Below are 13,260 nucleotides of genomic sequence, written 5' to 3' on the forward strand. Positions count from 1 at the left end.
TTACAATGGGTAGTGTAAAGCTGACCATAGATGAATTGAAATTCCGCCAGTTCAGCAGGAACCAGTCAAATTGTGATCCATGTGTAACCATCCCTGTTTTGCCAGAAGTCGATCATTAGATTAATTTCTGTGGAATGGGAATGCAGAAAATTTATGTTGATTGGCGGCTTCAGCCAGATAGCAATGCACTGTACCTGATGAAGAGCTGTGAGGCTTGAAATTGTCTGTTTTATGAAGTTGCTTGTAATGGCAATAAATAAGTTTGTGATATAAGCATATATATGTGTGTGGATAGAGAGAGAGAGATATATATTATAAATACATTGGATATATTTTAAGAAATACTAGACTGACTTGTTTCTGTACTGTTACATATTTGATGCTGTATTAGACTGCAACTGGAGACACCATTGTGTCATCTAAATCAGCAGCAGCCGCAGCCTCCCGCAGGGCCCGTGGAGCAGAAGAGAAGAAGGAAAAGTCGGAGGAGGACCTGGTTTTGGCTGGGGTGGAGATTCCTGAACCAGTCTTCTTTTGTACTATTGAACCCTCATCTGTGGCTAAACAGACAGGTACTTCTAAACTGTCTCCACAATGTATCTGATTTAAAAATTCTGCTAATGAACAGGACGAAATGTACTGTCTTGGGTTTGTGCATTTCATTATCCTTTTGTTTGCATCCAGATTTGGAAAATGCTCTGAAGTGTCTCCAGCTGGAGGATCCAAGCTTGAAGGTCAAGATCGATCCTGACTCTGGACAAGTACGAATGTGTTTAGGTTCAAGCTTTTTTTTCCCAAAGTGAAAACTCTTTCAAAATGTTGTTAAAAAAATTAAGTCGAGAAATAAGCATGTGTTATGTCTGTATTTGCTTTTATATATATTTTTTTCCAAGGAGGTCTGTCTGCAAAAGCCAGGTTATTAATCAAATACAACATTTTCATGTCTTCTATACAGTACTTGCATAATACAGTGCCTGACCTTTTTCTTACACTGTTTTCAGATGATTCTCTGTGGGATGGGAGAACTGCACATTGAGATCATTCATGATCGTATCCGGAGGGAGTATGGCCTGGAGACCTATTTAGGACCTCTTCAGATTGCATACAGAGAAACTATATTGAGTGCTTCCCAAGCATCAGGTACTGTTCCGTAGGCTCAGATATTCTCTCATGATGGCTTTACAACCATATTTCACTTTCATTATTGAGCATCAAATCTAACCCTTCGCACCACACTGGGGGTTAAAAGTGGTGGCAGAATAAAGACCTCATTTACCACTCTGGTCATTTTGTGTAGTAGTATCTATTTGCTATTAAAGAACGTTTTCAGCATATCTGCAAGATGATTATTAGCAGAATAGGCCAAATGATCCGCTGATGTGCATTGATTTTTTTAGATGAAGCTAAAGATTAGACATAATTTTTTTTTTTTTTAATAAATAAGGACATGCAAAGACCTGAAATGTACAGGCTTATTTATCTTGCTGTGTACTGTAGTGGTAACTCTGTTTGTAATGGACACTTTTGTCATTTTTAGAAACCCTGGATAGAACCATAAATGATAATCGGCACCAGGTGACAGCTGAGGTTGAAGTTGCCCCCTTGACCGATGGTGGCCCAGTTATTAAATACTCTGATGGCATTCGTCAGAGTTTATTAAACGACCATAAGGAGGCAATAGCAAACGGTATTCATAGTGCTTATTTAACAGGTGAGAGCAGGTGTTGTTATGTATAATTATTAATTTTATTTTAGAATAAGAGCCTTCCTGCCTCCTGATGTCACACCGCTAGCTGGGATATGCTGATGGAATGTATGCATGTGATACTGTCCTCTGGTTTTCTGGAAACTTGCTTTGAGTGAGTAATGCTGGTCCCTACAGCTGCTTTTACTCTCCTTCCCTTTGCTCTCTCCTGTTTGCTGGGTCAAAGAGAAGTAGTACTGTTGCAACTTGGAGCTTACAAGGGAGTTTTTTTTTCTCCTTGTCCCTGTGTTGGAATGATTGGTGGACAGGGGCAGACTGATCACTCGGGCACTGCCCGAGGGACCCATGCCACTAGGGGGCCCGATCAGGGTTGCCAGCCTCAGTAAAACCAGGGACAGTATGTAAAAGTTTAGTTTTTCATTTATTTATTTTTTTTTTATCCCAAGATTATAGCTGCCCCACCTCTCCAGTACCTTTTCAGTGTATGTTTATTCTGTGTGTATGTATACAGTGTGTGTGTGTGTGTGTGTGTGTGTGTGTATATATTACTGTGTGGCCCCATAATCTTCTATTGCCCGGGGGCCCCATGGGTTGTCAGTCCACCCCTGTTGCTGGAATTCGTGTCACGTGCTACCCCACACCCACCAGTACGTCACTTTGTTCCACAAAGGGGAGGTAATAATACGCAGCTGTGGTGATTTTCCCATTTCCATGGAAAAGATACTTTCCCTCTAGTAGTTGTAGAGATGAACTGGCATTCCAGCAGGTTCCAAGGAGGAGTACATTGATTGCTAGTGGCAGTTTCCATTTTTTTCACAGAATTTGGAAAATGCCTGTAACTTTGCTGTGTAAAGGGTAAAATGATTAACATTTTGAGAAGTTTAAAGTAAAAGTGGTTCTGTAGGCTAAAGTTTTTTTTATTTAATGCAGTCTCTGTATTAAGGTAAAAAAAAATACTTCTGTTTGCAGCTTCTCCCCCAGCCCTCCCTTCTACTTACCTGAGCCTGATCGTGATCCAGCGACGTGCACAAGAGCAGAGGCTCTCTCCCTCCTCATTGGCTCAGACACTACAGCAGGAGCTATTGGTTCACAGCCAATGAGGAGGGAGTGGTGGGCTGTGCAAAGCCATGCTCTCTGTGCTTTATGGATACACACAGCCGTCTTGGAGAGCATGAAAGCACAAGTGCCCTCAGAGCAAGAGGCTTGCTATAGGAGAAGGAGGCAGGAGCGCCAGTGGGGACCCGTGGAGAGGAGGATAAGGGCTGCTCTGTGCAAAACCATTGCATAGATCAGGTAAGTATGACATGTTTGTAAGCGTTCAGATTTAAAATAAATAACAATCACTTGAAGTGTTAAAATGGCCCTAACATATTATTCTTATCAATAAAGACTGAGGCTTAGGTGTCTGCAAAGCAGATCAATATATTAGTGTTTATATTAATAGAAATAAGGTATACTTTTTATATGAGAGAAGATGGCTGACACCATGCACTACATCCCAGAAATTCAAATAACATATGTTTTTATTTTTGTCTAGGTCCTCTACTTGGTTCACCCTTGCTGGATGTTGGGGTCACAGTGCACTCAATAAATATATTAGCTGGCACCTCTGCGACAATGGTGTCTGCCTGCGTTTCACGCTGCATACAGAAGGTAGATGTCTTCAAATAAATGAGAATTTTTGTTGAAAAATTATTTTTACTAGACCGAAGCTTAGAGACTGTCATCCAAGTTACTATGATTTCAAGTGTTTGTGTATATTCAAACTTTTTTTTAGGATATAAAAGGTAGAAAAAGGAACCTCTGACAATCTTACTTTTATGTTTTTGCCATCTGTGTCCCTGTTAAGCAGATTTACTCTCCACTTCTATTATTCTCACCTAAAATAATGTGAAATCCAAAATGTTAGAGTTGTCTTTAGAACAAAAGATATCTGTTTCGGAAAGTCTCGATACTTTGTAGAGACTTCCTGTTGCATCTCCAAGAAGTGGAATCTCCTCAACCGGGACACAGGCGGGGGGAGTAGACAGCAGAGCTTCCCCTTTTTTGGGTGGAGCTCTGCTTTAAAGTGGAAGGGTATTGTTTGTAAACCAAGTAAATGCTCTAACTATTTTAATAGCATCCTAACTTGCATCCAGTTGTAGTCTTTTCTTTGTAAACAAACAAAAAACACTTGGTCAAGGAAGATACTACTCTTGCTTATCAATGCTAGGTCTAGGTCAGGGGTGTCTAACCTGTGGGCCAACACAAATTTGTAAACTTTAAAATGTTTTTTCTTTTTTTTATACATCATGGGACACAGAGTTATGCCAATATTCATTACCTGCTGGGTTAATCTTCATCATCATGTGAGGCGATTCAGTTTGCAGGTGTTGCGCTATATAAGTTTCTCACTCACTCACTCACTCAATGGACACTGGTGGACTAAAGGTCTTTAGACAGGAAGTGATCCCCTATACAATGGAACCCTCGGCTTGCGAGTAACGCGGTTAACGTGTGTTTCGCAATACGAGCACTGGATTTGAAAAAAATCCTGACACTGTTTGCATGTGTTGTCTCGCAAAACGAGCAGGATTCAAGCCAAAGAGGTGTGCAATACCACGTTTTGCCTGAGGTGGGGGGGGGAGCCGAGCGGAAAATCTCGGAAATACTGAGTTTCTGAGGTTTTCCGAGTTCATTCGAGCTGTCCTCAGCCCTTTCCGAGTGTTTACAAGGCTCTCCGGTGCCACCCCCCCACCTCTGGCCGCATGCGGTATTGCATGCCATTGAAGTCAATGCAGAACAAATTATTTTCATTTCCATTGACTTCAATGGGGAAACACGCTTTGATATGCAAATACTTTTGGATTACAAGCATTCTCCTGTATATGCTCGTAATCCAAGGTGTTCCACTGTATAACTCCTCCCATACAGGAAGTCACTTCAGTTTTGTTTTGTTTTTTTACCAGTGTCTGCAAGGTGGATGGCACAGTTGGTTGAGCTTTCTGAGCTCCAGGTCTCTATTCCCACAAACGGTTCCAAAAATAAATCAAGGGATTGACCAATCAGATCCATTTGACACAGGCTTTTATTCTTAGATAAATGGTACCTGAGCCTCGCAAAGACTCTTGATCCTGCAAGGTTTTGACTGTTGCACATGGGTACATTCACTCTCTTGTGAAGTTGCATCATAATTCAATCATTGATTAATTATATGACAAGCACTGGTGCATTTATTCTCCCCATCCCCATGATTAAGCTCTGGGGGTGGAGTGAAAAGCTTTGGGGCGTGGCCTGGTGGGAGCCCAGGCTGAGGCTGTTGCACACCTCTGCAAACCCCAGGTAAGAAAGTGTAGCTCATATGGACATTTTCTTCCCTGTGTATTGCTGTCTGGAGCCGGGGACCCACCGTGGTCAGCTTTATTGATTTGGATTCCTACAGCCTGAGTGGCATCCACAATTTTGTTTGTGGTCACAGTGTTGGATTGGCATATTTAGGCACTTTTATTTGGGGTTACGTTATTAAGCCCTCATTCACACTGAGGGCGGGTTTGAAATCGTGCAAGTTCAGCTGAACGCGCATGATTTTAAACCTGCATTTTAGTGCAAGTGCAATTTGAAAGACATCTGTGCAGGTTCATGCTTCTGATTTGACATGTCAAATTGGCCTGATGTGAACGGGGGACTAAATTTTGTTTCTCAAATACATAAAAAATTTACATATGCTGTATTTTTCTTATTTCTATATTTACAATTTGTGTAGGCCTTGAAGAAAGCAGATAAACAGATTCTGGAACCACTGATGAGAGTGGAGATCATCATGGGTGAGGAGTACCTGGGCAGTGTACTGGGGGATCTGGCAAAGAGGAGAGGCAATGTTCAGGAGATCCAGAGCCGCTTCGATAATAAAGTCATACTAGCGTTTGTTCCACTTGCAGAACTCATGGTAAGGGCTTCATTATAGGGTTGGATTATGTGTTTAACCTTCTTATGCCCCCAAATACTATGATGAGAGTGTGTGTTTACGGAGTCCACTGAAGTCTTGGATTGTTGGACACTGTTTTCTCACAAACATTCAACATTTGTCTAGAAATATGAAGCAGATAAAGCAGTTGCTGGTATCAGTTGAAAGCAGGGTTTAAGAGAAAACTTCTATTTAAGTATGTATTCTTAGTTCAGAAACGCACACTATATTGCTCTAAACCTCCCCCAAATCTCCAAAGTCCTTTTTATTTAAATTTTTTTGCTGCTGTGATCTGACTACCTGTTAGAGCAGGGGTGTCAAACTCCATTTCATTGTAGGCCACATCAGTATTATGATTGCCATTAAACGGGCTGGTTGTATGTGTAAGATTAGATGTCCAGCTCGTCCCCTCCCCCTTACATTTAGATGTCAAGAGCCACCCCACCATCAGAAGTTGAGTCTCCCTTTCCTTATGCTGCTGCTGGGAACAAGCTGGATGCATTGCTTGAAAACAGAAGGTAAGGGTCTGAAAAGGACCAGAGGAGGGCTGCAGGAGAGGTGCAAGGGCCACATGAAATGGCCTGGAGGGCCGGATTCGGCCCACGGGCCTTGTGTTTGACACCTGTGTGTTAGAGGGTGGCTATGTTAGTTCTCCACAATCTCACTGGGGTTGATTTACTAAAACTGGAGAGTGCAAAATCCAGTGCAGCTGTGCCTGGTAGCCAATCGGCTTTTAATTTCAGCAAAATACCTGGAAGCTGATTGGTTTCTATGCAGGTTTTGTCCCCTCCAGTTTTAGTAAATCAACCCCACTGTGTGTAGTAATGTAGCTACCCCACCTTGCTCACTCCTGAGATGAACTCCCTAGTGTGCATAGAGCAATTCAAACAAACTGAATTGAGGGTAAAAAAGAGGTTTTGGAACTCAATAGAGGATGTTACAGGGAGTATACAAGTAAAGGGGCAGGGAACTAGAGCAAGAAGTAGCCCACAGTGTTATTAAATAAATATATTAATTTAAAAGCATAGTGATCGATGCAAACATAAGATAAAATAACAAAAGTCCATGATCTTTTGGTATATTAAAAAGTCCAAGGACCTTATCAGGTGGTAATAGGGGGTCCCAGACTCAGGGCTGCCATCAAGGGGGAACAGAAACCATGTTCCAGTACACTGAAAAGACACAAGGAGAGAGGCGCCTCTGGTTGCAGATAGAGGACAAGTTTAATAGCACTTGGTACAGGCAACTCGCATTTGAGAAGTCATAGGTAGGCATGGATAAGTCCCAGCATGGGGGTGATCTGGTCATCAGTTTGTCAATCAGTTACTGCAAGGCGCTTTGCTCGGTACACCACTGGTGGTGGGGAGCCAGCTGCAGTGGAGACCACTCAGAACGAGGCTTGAGGTGCAGAAAATTGTGTTTTGGGGTGTGGTTTGAAGTATGCATATATAGAATAGATAGTTAGAAATAACCGCCCCATAAGTCCCCTGATTGGGTCTAGTCGCACCTTCCCCTCAGGGGTACAATCCATTAGGCTGGCAGATCCGTTTTGTCCTTTATGCTATAATGGTGTACGGAATGTTTTTTCATTACACACATATTAGCTTGCTTCATACTATTTCAGCATTATTTAAATGCCACAGTGTACGTAATGTTTCTTCTTTTAGACCTCTTGCACACGCGATGCCTAAGAACCCAACATTTCAGGCATTTTCTTTACTGGTCTTAATGCAGCCAATTGTTTTTAATAGGCCTGTACACACAGGTGCATAAACCTTGCTCTGCGTATTGATTAGTAAAAATAAAAAAAAAATAAAAAAAAATCTGCATTGACATTCAGTATTTACATGCACCCTACCTTAAAGCGGGGGTTCACCCCCAATTTTTTTTTTAACATTGTCATTCTGACAACTCGGCTGAATGTAATCTGCTGTTTTTTTTTTTTAATTTTATCCCCGTACATACCGTATTTTCACCGCCGCTTCCGGGTATGTCTTCTGCGGGACTGGGCGTTCCTAACTGATTGACAGGCTTCCGACCGGCGCATACAGCGCGTCACGAGTTGCCGAAAGAAGCCGGACTGCGAGTCGGCTCTATACGGCGCCTGCGCACCGACTTTCGGCAACTCGTGACGCGCAGTATGCGACTGTCGGAAGCCTGTCAACCAATTAGGAACGTAAATATATAATAATGTAGCGCCAACCGGGAACCCTGTGTGGGTACTCCCCAAAAACCAAATAATAGGTATTCCACCCTACCATATGGTTTTATAAGTGATCAGAATCAGGTGTGAATCAACCATGCAAGGTTTGGTAGACAAAAAAATTCCAAGGTATTATTACTGTGATAATTGCATACCTTGACATCAAGTAGATATGCAACCTAAAACAGTGAATACTGTGAATAATATCAGACTTGTATAGAAATTCAACCATGTGTTAAACCACCTGTATGAGGGTGTGGTGTGTGAGGGTGTGGACCATCTGTCCTGCCCCACAAAGGGTCAAAAACAGGTAGCTGGATATCAATAAAAAAGTGAGTATAAAAAAACTCTAAAATATAGTGCTAATATACCAATGATGGTGAGAAATTAGTGCCAATACACCAGTGATAGTGAACCAACCATATGTTAGGCGTATACTCTAGAGGTGCATTGGTGATACAATGCACGGTATCAAATAGTGTAATATCACCAATAATCAACATGTATATTGAAAATACTATAATGACACAGTCCACCTTGGTAGGTAGTACAATGTCAACAATAGTTCATATGAAGGTTGGTCTGTGCTTAATAGGACTGTGATAAACACTCAATCATGTGAAAATTAGTCCATATAACATAGAGATGTGATAAACATATTTTCTCCACAGCTGGTTTGTGCAAGGTATATATTCCTCAGAGGTAATCCTCAATACTGGACATAAGAAAATAGGTGGGTACTCTTACCGGAACAGGTGGACCCTCTAACTCACCATACGGTGGGAGGGTCTTCAGGGCTTAGGTAGACCGACTGTCTGATCCGGATATCCGCAGAGTGGTAATCCTGGGCAGAGATGGTCCTGAGATTATCTTAACGTCCAGAGGGTAGGTGGATGTGGAACCAACCTGGTAGTAATTGCTCAAACACTCCCAGCCGTAGGAGAAGAGAAAAGAAAAAAGGGAGGGCTCCTCATAGTGTAAAACTGGTTTTAATAAAAAAAAATCCAAATATCCACACAAGTGACAGGAACTCGATAAAAGAAAATAAAAATTACAAAGCCACACGTGACATGAAAAAAGCAAACTGTAAAGTAAAAAACAGCAGCAACTCCCACCCTTGATGGGTGATAAGGAGTATTCCAGAGAGAAAAAATGCAGTGGAGATGCGATAGATCAATCACCCGACCGGTTTCGTCTCACATAGACTTCAATTAGGAACGCCCAGTCCCGCAGAAGACATACCCGGAAGCGGCGGTAAAAATACGGTATGTACGAGGAGTAAAAAAAAAAAAAGCCGATTGTCATTCTGACAACTCGACTGAATGTAATGTTAAAAAATTTTTTTTTGGGTGAACCCCCGCTTTAATAAAAAAAAAAAAAGCTATAAGAATTTTAACGTGCAAATGCTATACAGCCCATTGGCCCAGATTCAGGTACGACTTGCGCGGGAGCAAGTGTGATTTGCTCCGCGCAAGTACGGATTTGCTCCCAGGCAAATTTGCGGGTGACCCAGAAAGCAAGCTAAGCCTGAAATGTGCCATTTTTGCACGGAGGCAGTTTCTCTGCCCCGGCGCAATTAAGGGGCAATTTTGCTCAGGGAGCAACTTGAGCTCTCATGGTTTTCCCTCAGCAAATATGCAAATGAGGAACTGCCACTGATTCATAAACTTGCGCGTGTGAGGCGCATTTTGCTCCCAAAGCGCGCAAGCTGTTTGGCCCGGGCAAATTTGCACTTTCTAAAAGCAGGGGCAAGTTAGCAACAGATGGCCACAGGTCAGCTGGAGAGCAACTACAGCAGCACCAAGACGGACGAGCTGAACAAGCAGAGCACCCACACTTTCTGGATCTCACATCTGTGTGCCAACATGCCAGGGGCAGCTACAAAATAAAAACAAGCTCATAATCTGAGCCACCAAAAAAAAAAAAAATGGTCATAAATTATTTTTTTCTTTTGGACATCCTTGGCCCAAGGGTGCCCCGGCTCTGGCTCCTCAGACGCCGTGGTGGAGCATGGGTTGGGGATCCTCAACTGCCGTTGGGTAAGTCTCCCCTCCTCCCGCACAGCAGCAGTGTTGGCCTCCACCGCAGCTGCCAACCTGCTCACCTCCGAAGTTAATAATGCAGTGGCATCCTGCTGTTCAACCAGACAGGTCACAATGGCTGCGCAGTTGCCACTAACATCCTCCAGGGTCTCATTCTGTCGGTCCCCCCGGTCAGCATGCAGGGTGAGGGCCTGCTCAACAGAGGAGGATGCCAGGCTGTCCGCCACCCGCCTTAGATCTACCACAATGGCCCCTAGATGGCGGGTCTGCCGGGCCTGCTCCTCCTGCAGACCTTGACGGAGGCTGGAGGGTACACCCCTCATTTTTGAAAGAGCCTTCCTGGGAGGAGGAGAGGCTGGGGCATGAACAGAGGGAGAAGAAGGGGAGGGGGCCACACTGGAGGGGGGGACACTGGAGGGGGTTGCCCTGGAGGGGGATGACGTGATGGTCGGGGGGGTGGTGGGTTGGTCAGGGATGGTGGGATCCTCCTGGAGGTAGCCAGAGTCCTCCAGGTTGAGGATAAATGACTCCTCCACCACTTCCTCCTCCATACTTGGCCTTGGTAAAATCTCCTCCTCAACAAACATGGCCAGTATGTCCATGGGGCCTGACTGGACCCCATGCTCATGTGGGGATGGCGTGGGTCGCCCCGCAGCCGACGACGGCTCAGCTTCATCATCACCACCTGTGGATGACACAAAAAAAAACATGTTGCTGGAGCAACACACTTCTCATATGTTCACTTCTACCCCCTCCCATGATACACAGCAGATATGAAAACAAAAAAATTACCAGTCCCCAAGTCCCCAACAGTGGAGTCGTAGCCTGGGACTCCCTCCACCTGCTCCAGCGCTAGACTTTGCGCGATCACCCCCTCATCAGGATTTAGACGGATCTTGCAGGGTGGTCCTCCTCCCGTGCCACTCGTATGCTTACGGATAAGCACAAGCTTATCCCGGACCCTACGCCGCATGTCATTCAACTTCTTTTGAATGTCCTCCCACGTCCTTTCTTCATTACCCAGGGCATTTATGTCCAGGGTAATGCCATCATAGATAGCCCTCCTTTGGGCTACAGTGGAGTGCTGCTGCTGGGCACCATACAGCACATCACTATGGCGCGTGAGTGCCGCAAGAAGTATCTCCATCTCTGAAGCTATAAAATTAGCTTTTCTTTTTTTTTTTTCATGAGGAGGTGCCATATCAGCAAAAAGGGCAAAATTACCTTGCTCGGGGGGGGGAAAAGCAGGATGTAATTTTGCACAGGACCTGCGCAGGTCTGCCCCTATTTATTTGCTCAGTGCAAGCAGGTGGGCAAAATTTGCCCTGAAAATAGGAGCAAACCACTGCTGAGTGGAAAAAAGATCATTTGCATAGGGCACACCCACTTTCACTTGCGCTGCCTTATGCCCTGATTTTTGCCTTACAAAGAAGCAAATTAGCAGACAAAAGGAATCCTGAATCAGGTGGCAATCTTTCCAATTTGCCCCAGCGCAGAGCAAATCAGCTGCTCTTCACATGTGTAACTAAAGGGCAAATCTACCTGAATCTGGGCCATTGTGTTTATTTTTTTTCCGGCCAGGAATATCTAATGTTCATATATCATTACTGTGTGCAGTTACCCATAAGTGGCCACTGAGTGTAAATAGAAAGGCGTGTACAGTATTTGATGCTGAAATTTCGCTATGCATACATTTATAGATTTTATTTGTATCTTTTAAGGGTTATTCTACTGACCTGCGCACATTAACATCAGGGAGTGCCACATTTACTCTTGAGCTGGCGAACTATGAAGGAATGGATCCTCATGACCAGAATACCTTGCTAAAGAAGAAAGAAATTCTGTAAGCTTTGCTGGGAACCAAGAAAACCAACTTTCTTGTTCATGTCTGCAAAATGAATTCTCAATTAATGCTGTAAGAAAAAAAAAAAAAAAATCAAGCCCAACTTAAAATAAAATATTTTTTTTACCATGCATTTTTTCTTTTTATAAAAATCAAAAAGGGATTTTTTTTGACTATTTTTTTTTATTTTGTGGTGTATTTTATTTGAATGAGAGTATAGATATTTGTTTTGTTAAGGAGGGTGAATCTCCTTAATGGGGGCACAGACAGTGTCTAGCAAAAAATATGTTTTGCCTTTAGTTCTATTTTAATACAATGCACATCAACCTGTCCAAAATAGTTAATACACTGCTCCAGGTCTGTCTGCTCTAAACACGCCCCCAATGGAAGGTGCTGGTCCTGTTTGCAGCCGAGACAAGTAGAATGAAGAAGTGGATGGCCGCACACTGGCAAACCGAAGATCCCAGAACTTTATTGTAACAATCCATAGATAAAATCATCACAGCTCTGCAAACATTGATGCGTTTCACGCTACAGAGTGCTTAATAGTAAAAGAGCACACCTAATGGTTCCACTCTAGATGTAGTCCACTCACACCATTATGTGCAGTTGATCCCATTTATCAGCAAATGCTCACATACCTTAAACTGCACACAAATAGTGTAACTCTTAATATCCATACAAGACAAAAAAAAAACATACAAAAATAGAATAATCAATTAAAGAATAACTTAATGTCCTCAATCCCAACTTCAAAATCAATTATAATAATCTGAGCTGTTACCAATCCATGTTCCTTCTTCCATGGCTACCTAGTTACAACATTCCTTTCAATTTGCATGGCAATCAATTCCATATTTAGGAACACATATATACAGGGCCGATCTGCCCTATAGGCTCACTATGCTCACCGCCCCGCAAAGCTGCGAAGGGCCCCCCAAATTACTAGAGGCCCCGCCTGGTGAGAAGTCATTTTCGGCCCCTCGCCCTGCTTTTCAACTCACTGGCTGCATGGGAGAAGAGGTAAGAAGTCAGCACCCCCCGCTTCTCACTTTAATGTAAGATGCCATTTCCTTTTTTTTTATTTCAATAAGTTTTTATTAGATTATTCAAAGTTTTACAATAGTAGATATAAGAAAACAGCGTAGTACAGTATACAAGACGTGAACCAGTATACATCTTCAAGTGCATAGATAAAATGTTAGTCAGGAAGATTGAGTACATACAATTCCGTAGAAGTATGGAAAAATAATTCCCATAAATAATTAGTATTGAAACAAATCTTAATATTAATCATAAGAGGGGAAAAAAAAAGGAGGACTGAACCATCCTGAACACCCCCGAGGGGACTCGTAGTGTTCGGGAGGCGATCCCCCCCCCTCTGATGAAATGTCAACTAAACAAAAATAATTACTGGAAGTAATTTAAGTGAAATAAATCGGGTTATCATACCAGAGATTCCAAGAGGCCCAATGGATTGCATATTTATGAAGCAAGCCTAAGGATGATACTAAAATTTTCTCA

At 42.9% G+C, this 13,260-nt stretch overlaps 1 protein-coding gene across 1 annotated transcript in view; it reads left to right on the forward strand.

The window, feature by feature from the left end:
* Window positions 1-11,855, forward strand: part of GFM2 (GTP dependent ribosome recycling factor mitochondrial 2) — a 52,233-nt gene extending 40,378 nt beyond the window's left edge. The window contains 7 exon segments of the mRNA XM_040341432.1: window positions 392-572; window positions 685-761; window positions 1,002-1,140; window positions 1,538-1,711; window positions 3,243-3,358; window positions 5,448-5,630; window positions 11,615-11,855. Coding sequence (XP_040197366.1) covers window positions 392-572; window positions 685-761; window positions 1,002-1,140; window positions 1,538-1,711; window positions 3,243-3,358; window positions 5,448-5,630; window positions 11,615-11,740 — 996 coding nt within the window. The 3' untranslated portion in view covers window positions 11,741-11,855.
* Window positions 11,856-13,260: the final 1,405 nt, after the last annotated feature.

This window comes from Rana temporaria, chromosome 1 (assembly GCF_905171775.1).
Source record: "Rana temporaria chromosome 1, aRanTem1.1, whole genome shotgun sequence".
NCBI classification, from domain to species: Eukaryota; Metazoa; Chordata; class Amphibia; order Anura; family Ranidae; genus Rana; species Rana temporaria.